Source organism: Pseudopodoces humilis, chromosome 4 (assembly GCF_049639895.1).
Source record: "Pseudopodoces humilis isolate 2021_Gansu_Grassland_sample_001 chromosome 4, ASM4963989v1, whole genome shotgun sequence".
Lineage (NCBI taxonomy): Eukaryota > Metazoa > Chordata > Aves > Passeriformes > Paridae > Pseudopodoces > Pseudopodoces humilis.
The window spans coordinates 18839604-18861670 of record NC_142203.1 but is presented as its reverse complement, the minus strand read 5'-3'; the positions used below and the strand labels follow the sequence as shown (position 1 = coordinate 18861670).

At 37.9% G+C, this 22067-nt stretch overlaps 1 protein-coding gene across 2 annotated transcripts in view; it reads right to left on the bottom strand.

The window, feature by feature from the left end:
• TRPM3 (transient receptor potential cation channel subfamily M member 3) overlaps positions 1-22067 on the bottom strand; it is a 292975-nt gene that overhangs the window by 63416 nt on the left and 207492 nt on the right. For both annotated transcript variants that reach the window (XM_088054046.1, XM_088054045.1), the window contains exons 9-10: positions 7603-7675; positions 372-472 (exon numbers count right to left, since the gene is read on the bottom strand). In XM_088054046.1, the coding sequence (XP_087910172.1) occupies positions 372-472; positions 7603-7675 (174 nt within the window). The remainder of the gene's footprint in view (positions 1-371; positions 473-7602; positions 7676-22067) is intronic.

Sequence of the window (22067 nt, the reverse complement as noted above, 5' to 3'; positions counted from 1 at the left end):
GTGAAAAAATAAGTTTTGACTCTCCTTGAATTTATAGCCTGGCACTAAAATATGGCTGTACACTTGTTTTCCTCAGCTTGCAGAATCGTGCTTGGTAGCATAAATCTGGTACTTCCCGTTTTTTCAGATGTACGCTTTGCTACTCTTAAGGCATCGCTAGATGTCACCATTTCCTTGGACAACAGAACACACGAACCTCTGCAACTGTGCTTGCCCTCAGCAGCTGCGATTGGGAACCGTGTGTTTAGCACTACCCAGTGTAATTTAAACCACACTAAAACCACAATTACACAAGTAGAATGGATTTAATACTCTGTAGGGTTCAAAGTGTTTCCAATAGAAGACGTTGTGTATATATACATATACTGTACCGGCCACTGTTGCCCATAAATAAAGATCTGACTGCGGGCGATGTCTACTCTGTTCCAGGCTAGTGCCAGGCTCAGCTGGTCGGGAGCAGATGCGTTAGCTCCTGTGTATACAGACAGGGGTGCAGGGAGGAGAGCAGGAGAAAAAAGAAATAAGACATTAGGCTCATTCTGCCCTGGTAACTCCACTTGGTGAAAAGTGTCACGGATGTCCGTGTCATTTCTGCAACTGATCTCATATTAAAACAAAACCAAGACTTCCATTACACCTGTAAAAAATTAAGTATTCTGTTCTCAAATCTGGATCTGTGGTTCTCAGATTGTCTTATAAACATTAATTATTTCCTCATATTCCCTTCAAAATACAGCAGATAGAGGTGAAGCCAGAAGGAGCAATTTGTGGTGGACTAAACTGGTTTCCCTCCTGTTGGATGGGAAGCAAGAGAACAAACCAGGATACAGATGGAGCTGCAGGAATACACACACACCCACGTGTATCACATGAACACACACACACACGTTCCTCTAGCAATTACGAGTAGATTCAACTCATACAGACACCACTGATTTCAGTAGTTGTGCATTTTTTGGCATCTTATGTTATCTTATCTTATTCCAGCTTAATAAGAAGTGTAGGAATTGCTCCCCTATTCATACTGAGGCATCTTGGTGGGATAAATTTCCCTTCACATATGAAATACTCATGTGAGAAAGCATTCTATAAAGCTTGTGTCAAGGTATAATATATCCAAATTAAATGAGAAACTATGCAGATGATAAGATGGATTTTGAGCTGCTTGTTTTTGGGAAGGAGGGTAGGTTTTCCCCTGAAGTTTTAGTGGGCACTGTGGGACATTCATGTCCTGCCGAGTTTTTTTAATATTTCACGGTTCTCAGCTGATTTGTAATAATAAAACAGCATTTGTGCTTCAATGTCAAAGGGAGAACTGGCCTAAACAGACTGATCAACCAAATGAAATGAATGACTGATCAACAAAATAAATAATGATTTGGAGCTGTTTGTTTTTGGGAGGGAGGGTAGGTTTTCCCCTGCAGTTTTAATGGGCACTGTGGGACATTCCTGTCCTGCTGTGCTTTTTTAATATTTCATGGTTCTCAGCTGATTTGTAATAGTAAAACAGCGTTTGTGCTTCAATGTCAAAGGGAGAACTGGCCTGAATGGACTGATCAACCAAATAAACAAAGGGCCCTTTGACTTTATAACTACATATCTGCTTGCAGTGGTTAGGTGATTTTATAAAGGCTTATTTTTTAATGACTTCATACCTCTACTGTTATTTTGTCTTTATTAATTCTTATACTGATATCATGGAGCGAGGATAAATAATAGCTTTTCATTACTTCAAAGCATTTCTGTACCCATTTCAGTACTATTCAAACCCACACACTGTTCCAGCTGAAAGTGGACTCTGAAATTGGAGGCAAGGAAAACATAAAGCTGGCTGCTGAAATTCTCTGTGAAGACCTTGATATAAACCTTTGTGGAGCTTAGCCTATAGTTTAATTTCATAATTCTCAACTTTGAAGACAGTTTACTGCTGCCATTGTCAAACACTTGTCAATACCTACAGTAATTGTTTGGGAGATGGTGGATTGTGAATCATCCAAATCACACTCATACAGAAATGAGCTCTGATAAACAGGTGGACAACGCAGGAACAGAACAGAATTGGGCCAAATGAAGAAGGGAAAAAAAAGTAAAAATACTTCTGTTACCTCAGTGGCTAAGTATCAGGAATGCCGCTTTGCATAAGACACAACTTCTTACTGCTATGTATCACAACACAGAAAAAAGCTCTCACAAGAGACCTCAGGGGGGATGCCAACTACATCTGAAACTTTTGGAGTTTCTTACACAAGCAACACGCAGCATTCAAGAACAGAAAATATTTATATTTGGGAAAGGCAAAAATGTCTCTACATTTCAACATCCTAAGATTTATTTATAAAAAAACAGAAAAAACAAAAAAAAAAAAGCCTCCAGTCAGTATGATAGTATAAGTTAAACATAGAGAGCAAACAACGTTCTCCTCCCTCCTGAAGCCAAGCAGATCTCTTCCTTCCCAATCATGTAGCTGTAGGAGAAGTGAGAGCTTTAGTAGGTGCTCACCAAGGATTTTGGTGAGCCATGGAGGAGACACATGGGTGAACTCTAAAATCTGGGGTCAGTGATGGTAATTGGTGATCCCACAGCGTGACAACACTTCACACATGTGATGGAGTGATGGAGGGAGCTCCATATCCTGATTTTCCTACTGCAGCCTACAGTATGGGTAGCCAGGGAAGCCATCTAGTTAGAAATAATTATGGATCAAGAGTGGATCAGATGGACTTGGGGAGGGAAGTGGGCAATTTACAGTGCAATTTACAGCTTTGGGCGGAAGTCAAGCTAAATCACCGAGGCTCCACGTAAATAACTTCTGACCCCTAGCAGGGAGTGTTCTTCGGTATTAACTGACCTTAGCAGTCTTGGGCCTTTTCATGCCCTAGAAAACATTCAGCTGGCAGATGAATAGAGGGTCTTCAGGTGCATTTGACGATGGAAAGAACAGCAGGCATGGAGCATGAGGTGGTGACTGCTCATCCATTCACCAAAATTGTTTTTTTTTGAGCATGCTCGTTGCTCTAAATACTGAGCAGAGGGGAAAGCAAGCCATGGTCCACCCTGCCTCCTCCCCATCTTCCTTCATTGTGCTTAAGGCTGCCAGCCGTGGCCAAGTTTTCCTGTTGGTACATGTGCAGTCCCAGAGTTGATGCTCTTCTCAGTGCTTGTTGCCATAACTGATTTGATTGTCTCACAGAGCAATGCAGGTGTCTGGTAGTCGAAAGAAATGTGTGTTTTCTCAAGGGGATGCTGTACTCTAGGTCTGAAGCAGAGTGGGTGCATCTAGGGTGTGGAATTGGGCAGTATGGGTGTGCCTCCTGGGGTCCTGGTACATTTGATGTTGTTGATGGGTGCTTCCGCAGTACAGTTTCTTGCTGGAAAGCCCTTACTTCTGTCTCCTTTTTCACATCTTCCCCAAGAGATTTTCAGATGAATGTGGATAACACTGATATTACTTAAGAGGAGAAGGAAAATCCAAGCTATAAATGTTTGTACAGAGCAGCATATGGGCTGTGGATGCCTTTTAATTAATTTTATTCTAGGATAGAAGTGATGGCCTTTGCCTCACAGGAAAAAGGAAGTATTCAAGCTATTTCAGGTGGAATTCTACCCCCTATTAAGAAGTATGAATGATTCCACTTATATAAGAAAAACTCCTCGGAAAAAAACATGAGATGGCCTCTTAAGATCCTTTCAATCATTTCCTTCACTGCATTCAGTGTCATAGAGCATGGACTTGAATTAGTAGGAAGAATCCAAAAAGTGACCTTTCTGGGAATGCCTGTCACTGATGACTGTGACTGTAATGTGCCCAAATCAAATCCAAAGGTAGAGTTAATAACCCATTGCATTGTGTTATTTTAATTATCATATCATACTTATTGTGTTAAATAATGTTTTACATAATATGACTAATGTCTCTGTAATATTTACTCAGTATTCTGGTGTCTGGCTGATGTAAGATATGTCCCTCAGAAGAATTCTGAGACTATGAGAGCATCTACAGTGTGACCCTTCCTTTCATCTGCTCCTAGAAGAAAAGTTGCAGTTGGGATGCAATATATTGTATTTTATCTTGGTATAGATACCACTGGATATAGATAGATTGCTGGGACAGCTGTTAGTTCCTGCAGATGTTAATTTTATGTGCTTAGGCTACCATCTAAGAGTGCCTGCACAGACTCTTGCATATCTTGCATAGACTCTTCTGGTAGAAAATCGCATTGTCTACTCAATATTTTAGACCAAAACAGTAATACCCTTTGATGATAAAGCCTGGCACTATAAACTCAATGCTGTCTCCTTGGTGAGCCAGGGCACACATAGACAATGAGTGTTGTGCATTTGCAGGATTACTGAAGAGCTATTACATTCTTATTACTATAGGCTTTTACATACTGGCTAAAGCTTACCGTGACCAATATAAACCCCTAAAGGATTCTCCTGGAACAACTTATGATCTTGGTGCTCAGGTATTTGGAAAGATGAAATGACATGAAACATCTCCCTAGACAGAAATAATTGTGGGATACCCATTTCCACAGTGCACCTAAGCATGTCAGTGTCCTCTTTGAGGAGAAGAACTGGGACTAGATTAGGGAAAATAGCAACCCAAATTAACTTTTCTCTTTGTGTCTCTGCAGGTCTGATGCTCAGCAGCTCTCTGGTGCAATGGCTGTGTTTTCACAGCATTTGCTACAGAATCATCTTGGCAATTAGGAAAACAATTGACAATATAAAAGCAGACAGCAAAAACAGCTACAACTGCAGTAACCAGACAGCTGACCTAACTCTGAAAATTTCCATGTCTGTGATTTCATGGCAGAGTATCCTTGACCATCTGATACTACATGATGGCTATTCAGTGAGCATGAATCATGACTTACTCACAAGCTGGAAAGAATGTAGAAACTTCATCTCTCCTTCAGCCTGACATAGTTTATCTCAGAGGGTACCTGGCAGTAATTTCACTGTATGCATGTACCACACAGCACCTCTTTCCCAGTGCTAACAATTGCACTGGGAAGGCTTCTGGAGCACCATCTGAAACATGGCTGGTGCTAGTCTGCTCCAGACATTGCAACAGCTTCGTGAACTAGGATCTTTGAAGCCACTTCAAAACAAGTATTTTTTTAGAGCATCTCCATATGCTCTCTTTAACTTCCCTGTCATATGCCTTCTGCTTCGCTAGCAGCTGCAAAAGGACAAAATCCATTATGGTGTGAGGTCCAACTGTTCGAGTTAAGAGAGCACAAACAGTTAAACTGTATTGATAAACTTGCCTGCTATAAACTCATGCCTTTGGAAACTTACTTCCCACATTTGTGTCTCTCAACATTAAAAAAAAAAAAGAATTTGCAAACCATATGCTGTTGTGACATCCATGCAATGTAAATTGATAACCAGTTTGGATGCCATTCTGTAGTCTATTGAAGATCACTTCCAAGAAAGATAGATCTTGCTGACAAGATTAAACAAGTGATTTGTGAAAACAAACAAAGAAATAATATGTGGTGCTGGTTTTGGGGCTTGTGGAATATGCTGTCCAGGCAAGCTCCTGAATTGGCAGTGAGTCTGGTTTGGGTTTTTAAAGAGATTAGTTCATCACAAATTTTACACAACAGATAGGTAGCAATACTTTGTGTTTCCAAACCCTTGTTCCCCTCCTCCCTGACCAAATCACTCACACAAGGGTGAAGCTGATATGCTTCTCTTTTACTATCAAAAGCTGCAAATTCCTCATCAGGAAGACTGAGAAAAAGTTCCTGGTAATCACTCACCAGTCTCATTCATTGCTCTGCCCCCTTTTGCACACAGTACTGGAGAGTAGGAAGAGATGAATTCTTAAATCTATATTTATGACTTTCAAGATAACTCAGACCCAGTCTTTAAATATCCTTACTTATTTTATTTATTAGTATTATTATTTTTCTTTAATTTTAGAGACAAGAGGCTGTGGGAAGCAAGTTTCCAATGCCATGAAAACTCCAATGCCATGAAAATTCCAACAGCATGAAAAAATAATTTTTATTTATTTTACCTATTACAGACAAATTACTTATTAGAAATCAATAAACAAGTGGTTCAGCATTGCTACCTTAGACTTTGATGAAAAACCATCAAGTATACATCAGGCTAGTGAGATGTATTTACAGAAAGTTGGTATTTCTTTCAAGGTGGGTGAGAACATGTGTACAAAGACATGGTGTGAATAAGGACAACTGACTTAGCTGAGACAACAGATCTCATCTTTGCACATATTAATTAAACACCTTGTGATCAGGAGGCTTGCATGAACCAGAGGAGCCTGATGAACCTGATCTTCATTGAATACTTTCATAATCAGGAAATGTGGAGGAGCAAGGAAGATGAGTTATAAGTCTTAGCTTCTCTGGCTACTTCTTGAGCAAGAAACAAGTTCTGCTGCCATCAGCAGCTTTTCAAGATTCTCAGAAAAGCATGAAAGGAGATGTCAAAAGTACTGACACAGATCCAGACACCTCTTGGTCTAACAAAAGTTTCTTATGATGACTTGCAGCCATAACATGAAGAGGAAAGGAAATTTTATTTTACTAAGGGGCCAATAGTGCCAATTAGGCACTTGCAAAACGGATATTCCAGAGCAGGGAGGACTGCTCATATACTGAGATGGCAGCCACTAGAACAGTTGGTCACGTAAATACTGCAAAAGAACATTTGAAATAGAAAACAATCTCTCGCAGGCTGGTGATTTATTTTTTTCAGCTTCCAAGAGTCAGTATTCAGAAGACTCCAGAGATCTATGTTGAGATACAGACCTTCAAAACACATCTAGAAAAATTGGAATCACAACTCAAGACATTCTTTGCCTTATTAATAAAAAAAAAGAGCAGTATTTTCAGGAACTGTCTTAAGAGCAAATGGGAAGAAAATACCTTCACATTGAGGATAATGAAGAAATTCAGTTACATTGAAGATAAAAATGAAAGCTGCAATTATATCATTTCCAAGGGACAAAAAGAAAAAGTTTGGTGATGGATGAGATTCTTGATCCTTGTTTTGAATTAATTTATTTATTAATATAGACCAGGGTCTATCATGAACTGTAGCAACAGCAAATTATTTCCATCTAACCTTTCAAGAGCAGAACTGTAACATGTAATGGCTTAGAAAGATGTAACAACCTGCCAAGTTTAAGATTAAAAGCTCAACCATCCCAATAGCTATGTTCTTAACTCTACAAGTGGAGGCTGAAAGGAACCTCACACTACTTCCAGAATTTCCTAGGAATGACTACAGATAACACCTTACTTTGACAGTAGAGCCAGCTTTATCTAAATGGATGTTCTAGCTACCAAGGTAATCTAAGTCTGAGGAGTTCTTTGGCTATCCTCTTGTGAATACTAAACTTCACAAGTAACTGGTGTGGGGGTCACCACTGGTACTTCTTGTGGCACGTCAGTGATTGCATAGAACAAAAATTCAGAAAGGGAAAACAGTAGCTGTTTAAACATTAAAGAAAGAGCTGGATTTGTATAAAGCAGAGCAAGAAGCATACTTCAGTTTCACAGTACAGATGTATCATTTTGATAGAGATGTCAATAACACTGTGGAGTTTAACTCTGTTACCTTTTAGTAGCGCTGTCAGGATAGCTAAATCAATATCCTGGTGTCCTTCTGATCCCATTCGAAAAACTGTGATCTGCAATTTTAATAAACAATACAATTATTGAAAGTACTGTAATTATAAAAAGAAAATAAATAAAATCAGGAATCTTAGAATGTCCTGATATCTATGAGACAATCTTACTTTATTTGCTTTATGAGAACTTTATTAAATAGGATTAACATGCAGTTTATTTTGTGACATAAAATTTGGTAAGGCAGAAATTGTCTTAATCTTCATATGGAAAAAAGGAGTTCATTGAGACTTACAGGGTGAAATTAGAGATGATGGAATGTTCCTGTATTAGAGTGACATTAGACATAGTGTTCCCAAGAGATTACGAGGAAGATTTAGGTGTATTATGAGTGTGGACCTAACTGATGGCATATGGCATAGAATAAATATTTTCAAGTGATATTAGAAACCTGTTCAACCTTCTGATTCTCTATAAGACAGAACTTGATAAATAATCCAAGAATTATGCTTCACACATAAGGTCCAGAAATGTCTTCAGCAAGGTATGGTCAATGACCTATCACTCTAAGTTATAGGCTCTGAGGCAGTAAGGTGAGATACACAGTTCATAAATAATAATTAATATATGTGCAGCTGTTCTTTCTAGCCAGATTCACTCTTGGTTAAGACTGCACTGAAACATACAGAACTGTAAATCCCCTTGCTCCTTTTGTTGCCATAGCAATAGCTTATTTTGAACTTCTGTTTCATATGAAGCAAGAGAGATTGCATCTTTTTACTTGTGCCTTTCCTTTACTCATGAAAACTATGTCATAATTTTGATCTAAACACTTGTTACCTGTTTCTTCTTTTGTCAGTATGGACTGCCTCAATTCCTTTTTATGTAGAATAAGTGACACCTTTAATTAGGAATTACATAAGCATTTTTTACATTCATATTGAGCAACATCTCTTGTTTCCATGTTCCTAGATTCCTACTCATACAGCACTGAACTGCAGCAGCATCTGATATAGAGTACACATCAGGGCACCAAGAGCTGTCTACCAGCACAGAACAAGGAGACATACAAGGTCAGAAGGACAAGGCAGAACTTTACTGATAAGCATTGGGGTGACAGCTGAAAAGTGCTGCAGACGATTTCCCAGGAAATCCAGTGCAACCCTCCTTTAGCACCTATTCTACCTGCATTTGATCCCAGAGCTCCAGGAATTTCAGAGACTTTGGCATCAGTGACAGTAGTACAGCATTTTAGAAGCTGCAAAGCAAACTGAATAAAGTAATAGGAAACTGGCTTAGCTCAGTTAATCAGTTGAGTTAGGTGATGACCAAAACAACTAATGTCAGGCATTACTTGTTTAGCTGAGGCAACACCCTCACCTAAAGTACACTATTTCCAAATTAAACTTAACTTGATCCTTCAAAGTGCTCTCAATACAAAGCATATATGATACTTCAATGAAGTGTTTTCTCTCTCTCTCTCTCTCTGGAATATACAGATGTTTCTGGCAAACTACTTGATATCTATCCAAATACCACAACTTCATGAATGGAATCGAATAGGCTAGAATTAGAATAATGTCCTGGGGTGACTTTATGATGCTTGTATCCCCAATTGTCTGCTCTGTTTATACTGGATATTGAGTTTTGCACCTTTCAGACTGATGCAGGGAGCAAAGGAAGGGAAGAATAAGCTGCATTTTGTTTCCAGAAACAGCACTCACGCCTCTGCCTTCTGCTCCTGGGCTGTGCTGTCTCCAGCAGGACAGAGCTCTCCTTTGCTGTTACTTAGTTTTTAGCCAGCTGAGGTAGAGAAGTTCCCTGACTGCTTTTTTTCTTTTTCTTGGAACTGTTCAAACCTGCTCTGGACTGAAAACCCAGAAAAACACCGGGAGTTCTCATGTGGATCCCACCAGGGCTGGGATGCTGCATCCCACAACAAGGAATTTCTGAATTTGCCATCTCTTCAAACAGTGAGAGGTTTTATTGTTTAATATTATAATTTTTTTAATGCTTGTGAATACTTTGCTTGTTAAAAAAACATGTTTTTCCACTTTCTCCAAGGAAATATTTTCCCAAACCAGTTGGGGGAAGGGTTGCTTGAATTTGCTTTCTGGAGGGATGCCATTAGGAGATTTCCTCCCAGAATTTGCCCTAAGCTAGGACAAAAAGTAATAGTATAGTAACAGAATAGATTATTTCAGTTGGAAGATAACCTTAACAATCATCTAGTCCAAGTGCTTGACCAGGGTTGGCCAAAAGTTAAAGCACAGTATTAAGGGCATTGTCCAAATGTCTCTTAAACACTGACAAGCATGGAGCATCAACCAGCTCTCTAGGAGTCTGTTTCAGGGTTCAATCACCTTCTTGCAAAGACACGTTTTATGATAATTTTCCATTTTTTCTTTCTATTTCTTTGATACGAAGCTATTTTCTATTTCCTTGGAAATTAAGCTTTCTGTGCAATGCAGGCAGTCTGCCCACAGGTCACGTGAATTGAAATACACATTTTTATGTATGTCTCATCTCAAAACACAATCAGTATGTGAGCTGATGAGATCAGACCCTCTGATGTACATAGTCATGATGTGCTTCCCATGCCACAGATGACAGCTCTGGAGGTAGCATTAAATAGCAAAGTGTCCTTCTCTGTCTTTAAGGCCTCAGGAGAGGCAGTCTGCAGGTTGGGGACTGAACATACTAAACAAAAGAGTTAGGAGAAGGAACAAACAACGTCTCAAACTAAACCCATGATCAGTGAACTCCCAGCTTAATAAAAAGTAATCATAAAAATTGCAACACTGAACAGCTTATCACCACAGGAAAATTTTAAAAAGTACTTTTCAGACATTGGACCACATATAACCTTAAACTTCCAATTTCTTTTTCTACTCTCTTCTCTGCATGCATCAGAAAAATAAGCCCATCAGAAGAATGAAGTGTTGCTGTATTAAAAATAAAATGGAACTATGTAAATTAGTTACATTGGAATAAAAAGGCTGTCTTTCCACGTCAACCATTGCTTTATTATTATTTTCAAGAGGTCTGGCATAATTCAAGTAGTAAAATAAAGAAGACAAATGGGAAAAAAAAAGATGGAAATTGAAAGATTGCTCAGACTCCCACTAGAATTATCATTTTGGGGCCATGTCTGAGAATTAACTAGACTTTATGACAGAACCAAAGAAAAATATGATAATTGAGGTTAATCCTACTGTGTGAAGCTATCAGAGAGAATACAGAACCAACCCCAAATAAACAGTCTGACTGGAGCCTGGGCTAAAAAGAAGAACACAGCAGAAAATCTGAGTATGTATCAACCACTTTAAGCTATATAATAATATATATTATGTAATATAAATATAAATATAATTTATATTATATAAAAATAATATCTGCAGACACAGGGCCATTTGATTTATCCATTCATAGTAGCTAGTTGAGTGGCATTCACCTCTCTTTCAGTACAGATGCCTCTCACTGTTATTCCTTGACACTGAGAGAATTTTTTACCTGGTTCCAAACATTGATGGGTTGATAAAATACATTTTTCTGCAAGCAAGGTTTAAAATACATATAGCAGCCTTTAATTTCTGTAGTCAGAGGCAAGAAGAAATTCAGACACATCCTAAAGTATCTATGCAGAAATTACACTTAGAAATGTCCAATATCTTTAGGTCTAACAAAAGCTGTCTGTTTTGCTGGAGACCTCTTGTTCTGGTTTTCTTTCCCCTGAGTTAACAGGTAAGAATTTTATATTTCCAATTTAGTCACCTAACTCCAAGAGCCATTAATGTATCTCACAACCTGCCAGTACTATTTACAAGTACATTGGTGGGTGAATCTGCAGAGAACTGATAAGCAACATGCTGAGGACATTGGCTGAACGGGATACAGATGCTACTGCACTGAAAAACATGCTGTGCTAAAGGAAAATATCTGGGCCAGTAAGCTGTATTCCCAGCCACCTTTCTGGATGAAAAAATTTATTTTTCTTCCATCTTCTTCCATCTGAGTGTCTTCCATCCCAGTAGATGCAAAAATAGCAGAAAATTAAAGATTTAGAAACCCATTTAATAACTCATTGATAAGAAAAAGAAAAGGCCTTTCTTCTTTCAATGAAGAGAAGGTGCCTTTCACCTACCCACTGTAGACTCTTTAAGCCTGTTGTTGAGTTGTACCCTCTGGACAACTTCAGCAGAAAAAAAATACAGAGAGATACAAAAAAAAAAATACAAAGAGAGAAAAACCTAGTAAGGTGTGCATATGGAATCCAGGACATTTCATTAGAAAATAATAAATCCCAAGAAGCTTGTGTTAAAAAGTAATGTATACTAAGGACTTGCTTACATGCTAAAAGGAAACAAGGGGGTAAGAGTTTCAGTTTTAGTCAAATTACCACTAGACATTCTTCTGTATTTCTGTGAAGCAGGAAAAATGAGTTTAAAAATTAATTTTCTCTGTGCTGCTCTGTTTCATAGGGTAGCTATGAAAATGTTTCCTATTTTTCATAAGAGCATAATGAAACTGTTAGAGAGTAAAACTACTATTCACTCTACTATTCTTTACCCAGCTATCTCTTTTGAGCCACAAACCAATTTACATCCAAAGAAGAAGAAACCCCAAAATCAAGTACTCTGTTTTTTCTGTAGGGATTTGGGCCCACATTATTACCTCTCTGTAGCTGGTATTTTCAATTGTTGGTGTTAAACTCAATTATTTAACAATAACATTTTTTTTCTGTTCCACTGCCAATACCCAATTGTGTATTTTGGGGATGGTCTTTTTCTGATTTCCTTTCTTTCCTCAGTGTGCACACTATTTATAGACTTGAAAAGACTTTTTCAGGTAATTTTCTGTGTCATCTTGGTGAGGAAGTGTGATTTCCAACAGAATGCATTTAAAAAAATATTTGTTTTTGTTTTCTTCTTTTAAAATATAATAGAAGCTGGGTTACCATTCCTTACAAACTCAAAATTATATTGCGCTGCATTGAAGAGATAGATTTTCAGAAAGACATGGCTGAAACAGGCAAATGAATCATCAGCAGAGGTTGCCAAACAAGCTGCAAAGCAGTTGATAAGCAACTGGATTCTTGCTAAATATCTTGAATTCTTCTGGTGTGCCCATAGTGATCTCCTTGCAAAGTACAGTAGCAGATACTGGACTCCTTTCATGTGGAAGTGCTTGGAACCTGACAGCCAAACTTTTGCCATAACAAACTACCTCTCATTTCCCTCCACAAAACCTGCCTGAGTAAAATGCATGAGATTTGTTCTTAAAAGAAGGAAGTGACACACACTCCCCTGCCCCTAGTAAACCTCCCTTCCACAAACAACAACAAACTACAAACAATCAAACAAACCCAGCAATAAAAAGCTGGGAAGGTCTGCCCACTACCTCATTGCAGATTTTAATGAAGTATCTTCATGTGAACAGGATTAACTTCCAGGAAAATAAGCTAGCTGCATCCTCATTCTGACTAGGAAAATGTGGTAGAAAATCACTGAGCCAAAACAAACCTTCCTTGCAAGCAGGATTACAGCACACTGTGACAGCTGCCAGCAATAATTACAGTCCAGCAGGGCAGAAACCTAATTTTCAGGCAGGGCAGGTAGAAAGCAAGTAAAAACCAAGAAGATGGAGTAAAGAAGAGTAAAAGATGAAGTAAAGAGAAGATGGAGTAAATCAGGATAGAAAGCAAGGTGGGAGAAGGCTGAAAAGATGCTGAGAGGAAGCAGAAGGAAAGGATTACCTGACCTTGGATGCTACCAAAAGCACCTATTTTAAAACTGTTTTACTCGCTGTTTATAATCTGTTCCATCCTTGTTTGACAGATTACTTTTTTTTATTCTTTTTCTTGTACACAGCTTCTGGCTCAGCAGGGTCAGTTTAGCCTTATGTGTTTCATTAATTCTTTTATTTTTCTGCCTTCATCCTGATACTGCCTTGAGTTCCTAAAGACAAAGTCAGGTAACAGTATGTTACCTGAAAGCAGTGAATGCCAAACAGACTTCAGAAATTATTCACGCACAGAAGAGACAGAGACACACTTAAGAGAGACAGAGATAGCACACTGCCATGTGAGATTTCCCAAGTTCTCTATGAATGTATATGCAGGCTTACCTTAGACATATAAATTATAGCTGTCCATATGTAGTCCATAGTAGCACTTACCAATGAAAGGAGCAGCTATGACAGGGATACCTCCCAAACATGCTGAGGAGGGAAGAAGTTTTGAAACAGAAGGAAAATATCGTTTTCATAGGCGAGACAATCCCTGAAATGGCAGGACCACTGAGACAATCTAGGGGACAAGGAACTGTCTGTAGTAGGTTGTAATGGGTCCTAAACCAAAAATTCCTGAATTCTTCAAACTTGTTCTCAATAAATATTGAGACACACTTCTGTCCCGTACTCCTCTGAGTGAAGTAGACCTATCATGGTTGAAAAGAACAGGACTTGTGCAGAAGACAGACAGAAGCAAGTCATTAGACACAAAAGTTTGTTTTGCTTTACTGAATGCCTCCTAAGCCATCATAACTGTGACACAGCTTGCAATATTCAGGCCTAGCTGGATAGATAAATTTTTAACTTCCATCAATATGAGCTACTATGCATTGGACAGTATGTACAAGTTTGTATTCTACACGGACAAAGTTGATTTTACCCCTAGAATGAGAAGCAAGATATATATCTATATCATGTCTATCTCTGTCTCTATCATCATCTATATCTATCTATATATCTATATATCTATATCTATATCTATCTCTATCTAGATAATAATCATCAACTGCAAATTTCCCAGGCCATAGGATGGCAATGAGTCCAGAAATCGTTCTGAAATAGTCTAAAGCAGTGTTTGGTAAAACAAATGACAGGTCATGAATATTCTTTCTGACTACCAGCATATTCAGTTCCTCTTTTCATGCCTTTACTAGCCAAAAAAATTTAACTACAGCACTTTTTAACACAGCACTTTTTTCCACCCTAGGGTTTATTCTGAAAACTTCCACAAAGATGGAAGAGCTTATTATGTTTCAGGTAATTTTAAGGTGACAGGATTAAATTCGAATATCTATGCAGCACAAGGCTGTACTTGGTATTTATTCTGTAACACGTGAAAATTTATTTTTTTTAACGTATGGTTAACCTCAATCACTTCAGAGTATGAAGAGTGAGCTGAAATATACTCAAATTTTTAGCATGCTTTTATTTGGAGAGGGCAACATCATCAAAAACAGAGACCGATGTGCACAACTGCACAGAAAGATGTTTTGCTCTGTGTCATGAGAGAGACAAGAGATGAAGAAGAAAAATAATTCTTTAAACCTCAAATTGGCTGCACCTGCTGAATAGACAATGGATAGCTGAAGATGAAGGAAAAAACCAGGACAGCAGCGATGATAGCAAAGAAAGCACCAAGTGTGCTTGCTTTACAAACTTAGCATTCTAAGAATGCTGCAAAATATTAATCTTTTTAGAAATGTGATTGTTTCTCATCATCATTTCATTCTGACATCAGGAGAGACTATATGGTGCTTTAAAATATATTTGAAGTGATTTTTTTTAGCTACCTTCAGAAACTTTTTCAGTGTCTTTGAATGTCACCTCTGACATATAAACTTCTTGTATGCATCTCAGCTACGTAAGTCAGAATAAAACCTCTCCCTTTTCTAAAAAAAATACAGATGCAATTGTGAGTGCAACCTGCAAGCCTCCTGTTTTAGAACACAGTTCAGCAAAATAGGAAAATAGGAAATTGTTGGCATTTGTAATTTAGCTAGGCCTACCTAAATATTTCAGAGGAAAATTACCCTGAAAAGAAAAATGAGAGTATGGTAAAACATTAAAGGAGGTCAGTTATGCAAAGTGTCAAAATGGTTCATATAAGAAGGAAAAGCATTTTCCTTTTTCTTGGAAAGAATAATACTATTTAACACAGGGGAAAAACTGCTTGATTTGGAGGCAAAACAAAGATCAAAGTGAGCAGGTGAGTCAGTGGGTTATACTGCAGAAGAACTGGAATGGCCAAGTAAGAGGAAATTCAGGAATGGAAAGATTAGAAAGAATTTTGTTTAGGGGAAACCTAAATTAAACAGTTTTCTAATTTGAGGAGTACAGAAGAGAATTCTAAATGAGGAAATATGAGGGTGCAGATACAAGGAGAGAAGTTTGAATGTTGGCTGCAAAATTTTAAAATTTTACAGCTCTTTCTTCATTGTGCCAGTAACACAATAATGTCTTAATTTGATTTTTCATACATTCAATGTCTAGTAAAAAGCAGGGGAAAAGCAAAACAATCAGTGCTTATAAGAAAGGCAGCAATTCTGCAATTGAGCCATCAATTGACCTAATTTACTGTAAACATCTGGCTTTCCCCAGACTGGATATCCGAGACACCCTTAATGACTGAGAGAACAGGTTATGGAAATCTCACAGCTCTGTCCCATTTAAAATTTTTTGTATTTTATGATGATATTTTATGATATCCACATCCAGTTTAACTCTTACAGTACTATCAACATTATGGAATAGAATATGCATATTTTCCAGTGGAATAAATGACCAGAAATGCTTTGGTAGTAAATCCATTTCTCTTCCCCTACACAACAGGTTTCATACTGGTATGTTAGGATGTTTCATTGCCTGTATTAACAATCTCTGTGGCTAAAGTCATTGATATATAAGTAAATATAAACTGTAGGTCACAAAGCATATAAGCAGGGTAATACAAGTCAGACTTTGTCCCTTAAATCACTGGGCTATGCACATCACAGACTGGGAGTTAAGCAGAGATGTGATTTTGTGTAGACTTTCAGTGTAGAAACTTGTTAAAATCAGCCAAAAAGAGAGTAATGGTTTTAACTGCTAAGACAGACATTTTCATTCACACATTTGTGTAATCCAAGGTCTTCCATTACCCTGATTCAGACAAGAAATGTGGAGGAAGTGTAATGCAGTTTACTTCCTGCAACTCTTCTACTATAGAGAGAGTTGTTGGAGGCATTGGCAAGACACTGACATGATAGATACTCCTCTGAAGTACAAGAGCCACAAATTAAGATGAAAGCTTATCACTGAGATGGATACTCTGTTACTCTAAGAAAACAAGAATTCAGTTTGGTCATTCCCACTGCTATATACCCTGAAAAATTGCATCATGGAAGTCATGGGCCTAAAAAATATTGTCTGTGAGACCTACATGCACACATACATCTTTTAATCTGAACTGAAAATGCTGTCCTTAGAAGGAAGCATTGTGAGTTGATTGGGTGGCAACACTATTGATGCTGGGGACTGTTACCCCATGTTAAACTTCAATTTCCAGTCTTCCTTTGCAACAGTTTTCAAATAGTCTGATGGGACATGGATGCCCAGATTGCTTTGCTGTAGATAAAGCAGACATATGGCAATTCTGTATTGAGGCTGGCAGTGTCATGACAACATGCAGAGACCAAGCAACAAAAATAGCCACAAACCATTAGTTTCTTAGCTGGTTTGCTGGTGAGACTAAATAGGCAATACTTGGGAAAGGCAGTTTACTTAGTGTGAGATGTTCCTGTAGGATAGTAAATTTGCGGTTCGTGTTTTTGCACAGAAACCCTGCATCTCATTCAGTGAGCTCCTCGTCTCTGACTGAGACATTATAGCAGTAATGAATGGGTCTCTGTGCCCCACGTGAAGCCACAGAAAGGACAATTTTATTTTCTGAGAAAGATAAAAGAAATGATGACTTCTCAGACACAACAGAGCCCAACAGTAAAAAAGGTTTCTGAACATTATCATAGAGTATAAATACTTTGTTGAACCCCTCCCATTTCCTGATTGCAAAAATTGGTTTATATTATCTAATGTGGAATTTTTCTGTGCCACCAAGTACTGCTTTGCCTTCAATTTCCTTATCCAAAAAATTTACAGGGCTGCATAACAATTCAGTGTGCAGTTCCCAGTGTACCTGTTAATAGTATAAATGGGGTAATGGATATTTTCACAAGCTTATATCTTTAGAGGGAAAAGAAACATTCTAAATTTTATTTCTGTAGCTGAAATTTTAACCAAAAAACATGCAGGAAGATAGGAAGTAAAAAGTAGTTGGTAGTAAGCTGCATTAGTATCTACAGATGACTTCACCATATGCAACAAATAAAACAGAAAATGTTTGCTTTCTGAATGTAAGCAACGAAAGGAGTATTGGTCTTTGCAGACATGTTCCAGATGTGAAGATGGCACAGTAGAAGTTCAGGATGGACCCAATGACTAAATTGCATACCTCTGGTTCTGTGGTAGGTCTGACATTTTTGCAGCTTCTGTTAGCAAATGCCCTACTTCATCTGACAGCAGCTGAAAAGCAGATGGTATGATCAAAAGCTTTTCCAGAGTTCAGTGTAATACAACAGCTGTCTTTGTTTTTTTTCTTTTTGTTTGGGGTTTTGGGGGGTTGTTTTTGTTTGTTTGTTTTTTATTTTTTTTTTTTTTTTTACTTTTTTGTATATAGCTCTTTTTCTTGTGAAAGTTGTTCTCTGAATTACTAAAATGAAAAAAAACTACTCCTAGGACTAGATTTTTGTTCTCTGTCTAACTTCAGCTAACTTCATATACGTTCTTGGCCACTGAAAACACAAAATATGGTCTTAGTTCTTTACAAAAAATAAATCAAGTGGGTTTTGCAGAATTAAAAGCCACTACTTGTTATCTTAGCACTTACAGAGGTAGAACCTACATACTAAATTAATCCTATTGATTTGTATGGTCTGGATAGGAGGTTTAACCTCCAAAATAGTAGAGTTGCACAGACAGTCCTGAAGTGGATTGGCACATCAATTTGGACACAGAGGACAAACTGTCTTTAGTATACTTTATCGGGAAATCTCAGAGTGTTTCCACGGGAGAAACAAGAGCTGTTTTTGCAATCAGCAGGCTAGCAGTTACATTATGCTTTTCTACTCCAAATGCCTGCTGCAAAATTATATGCTGTTCACAGCAACTATGCTGCAAGAACTACAGTTGACTTTTACTGTTTGAGAAGATACCAAACCCTCTTCAGCCTCCAGAAAAAATTACATCAGCATTAAAAAAAAAACATTAGCTGAAACGACTTTATTGTTTTTGAGGAAAAATTTCTTGAAAAAAACCAGACATAAATGAACTTCTAACCTCTGGGAAGGGCCAAAGAAATTAAGTGACAATACACTATAGAATTCTTAAAAGTCCATCTGATTTAGCTAATATTTAATTCAGATCAAAGTGTATGCTAATAAACAGTTGCAGACAGTATTTAATTAGCATATGAATTCACTGAGCTTGCACATCCAGCTGAAAATCACGTTTTTTTCAGACAATATATGATCAAGTCACACTCTTCCCTGTATAAACTATTCCAGAAACTCGCGCAGGTTTGCTACAGTAGCCTTTTCCATCACACAGATCTGAAGCCATCAAAGATCAACAGGTCTTATTTGTAGTCCATGTAGAAAAGAAACTGCTCACTGTGAGATACTGGAATGCTGATGTTTGATGATTCAAACAATCGACCATTTGCAAAAGCAGAGGATGCTTTGCTGATGATGCTCCAAGAAGGGGTGCACACCCATCTCTGGACACTACAGATGGATGTTGAACAAGATAAGGGAGGAGGCTGAAAGGAGGCAAGTCCTGTCAGGTGGGATAATGCTTTTTATCATGCCAACGTCCTTACACAAGTGGCTCAGCTTCCTATGTAGGCTGGAGGTACTCATCCTTTCTGATAATTGTCTCAGCTACACTGAATAAAGGAGCAGCTGAAACGTTGTGTCCTATGATCCCACAGTATTACATCATCTGTGTAAAACTCCCCGCTCCAGCAGAGGTACCTGGGCATTCCCACTGAGCGTGACTGTGGTATTAACCCACTGGACTTTGTGCTTCCTGGGCTTCCCCCAGCCCCACCGGATCAAGGCTGTGATCATCACTTCAACCAACAGACACAGAAATTGCAACAATCAAGTCTCATCTCTGGATCCACAGGTGGTGAATAAACACCTTTCTAACCTTATCCTCTCTTTCTCCTTCTTTCCCTTATACATTTTCTTAAGTGTTAATTTTTATGCTTTTATACTTTTGAATTTCTAAGCAAAACTTCTGCATTCTAAAATTTGCCAAGTTCCTTATTCTACCTTGATGTTCTAAAGTTTGCAAGTAAAAGTTTGATACTGAACCTCCCAAGAGTTTTGTTTTTTTTTCCCCAAGCACTACTCACAGTAAATCAAACAACCTTTACCAAGGGACCAGGACATAACAATGACTCAACACCTTCCCAGTACTTTGTGTAAGTAACCACTAAGAAGAGTCAAAGCCCTACACTAGTGTGGCAATATTGGGATTTGAATATTAGCCTTGCAAGGCAGCCTTCTCACTCACTGTGTGTTTTGGGAAAATTGGGATCCACCTCTGTTTGAAATAAAAGCACAATAAATAGCAAGCACCTGTATGATGCAGGTTGTCTCACTCAGTTACTACAGCATGACACCTCCTTCGCTTCAATCTGACAGCTCCAGAGCTGCAAGTTACACATGAAATCACCTGGAACTACCTACTGCCATGCACATCAGCAGCACAAAGCTGAAGGAAGGTTTGCACTCTCCCTGAGCAGCTGTCATGATTGCCACAGCAACCATGCACTGTGGTACAGGAACAACAGGGAGCAGGAGGCAGGAAGGAAGTATCTATTACTTGCTGCCATGGGTTAGAGATGGGATTTTATTTTTTTTCTTTTAGTGGGAAACTAATCAAATTGTATCTCTTGCCTCTTTGTGGAAATGTTTTCCATGAATGAATGGATGCACACAAAATTGTGCCCACTGACCACAGTCTCTTTATTCTACAATTCCTTCTTGTAATGGAGTATCAGGCAATGATACTATCAGTTTGCTTAATGCAGCCACTGAAACTTCAAATATTCAAGTAAACAAATTAAGTGGAAAATGGCCATGGTAGTAATAAGAAAACAAACTTAATCAGCAGGTGGTACACACTTTATTGTTGGAGTTAATGTGCCATTTTTTTATTACTAAGCTGCTTAGATTGGAGCTATCCTGATGCACAACGATTTCCATTTTCTATTCAATGGATAAAAGATTAGGTGTATTCACTCTCAAAACACTGTTTTGGAATAATTAGCTTTATGAATAACATCTTTCACTGCCACAGGTGTGGTTGTTTTCAAGGACAAAGTGGCCTTTCCCAGTGGCTGCCCAGTGAAGCTCCAAAGACAGACCCATGCAGCTTGCTGGAAAACACATTCTGGCTTCACATCACGATTTGTGAAAAAAGCATGCCAGCAACATGCCAGTCCAAGCTGCAAAATGAAGTGCTCCCAAAATAGTAGAGCTGCCTGTATTTGTCAGAAAACTCAGACACCAGATTTACTGTCTTTAAGGGAAAATACTAAGATTAATTTATTGAGACAGAAGTAAATACTCCTTTGAAAGCTGAAAACAGACTTCTGAGCTATTACCCAACACAATGTGTTTTTTAGGGATGGCCTGAAAGTGAAGTCTCCTAGCCTGCTTCCTGACTAAATAGCTTTGGTGAGTCCCCATGCTCCTATTTTAGCATAAAATAGATATTGGAATAAACTTTTTAAAGCATTTTATGTAAGTGTTACAATACAGAATCTCCATAAATAATCTATAAAATACTATCCTACCCTTGTAATCTCCAGCTATATGGACACAGACATCTGTAGTCTATTTAATTTTAAAAATATTTTTATTCCATAGCCCTTATTAAGCACCTTGGTCCAAATACATTTCTGAACATAACTTTGATGATTGTGATGTCAGCTCAGGTAAATATGTAATTTCATAAAAATTATTCACTGAATTGAGAAATGAAAATGTCTCTGTCCTGCAAATCTAACACACCTAGATCGCTCTTCTAGGGCCTTACCTTTTCATTCATCTTGTGTACTTCAGATTTTATTCAATGAAAACTTTAAACTTAACAAAGTAAATGGAATATTACTACTACTACTGATGATGATGATGATGATGATAATAATAATAATAATAATAATAATAATAATAATAATAATGATGATGATGATGATACTTCCTGAACATACAATTCAGAGAGCATTATTTAAGAGTGAAATCCAATATGTTAGAACTTGAAAAATGTCATGATTTGAGAAAAGAGGTAGTTTTTGCTATGATTATGCTTCTTCCCTGGCTACAACACTTGCATTAGATTTACATAACTGATACCAGTATTTTCATGCATTTTAAGCACGTAGAGAAAGAACAATTATTTCCAATAAAGCTTTTTGTTCCTTGCACTTGTTACTTGTGTTTTATTTTTGTTCTCCTCATCTGTGATTCAGCTGTTTTGATACAAGCATCTTCCTGCCTGTACCCTGTTTGCACTCAATTATTTAGTGGCACACAGAACTAAGACAAGCCTCTCCTGCAC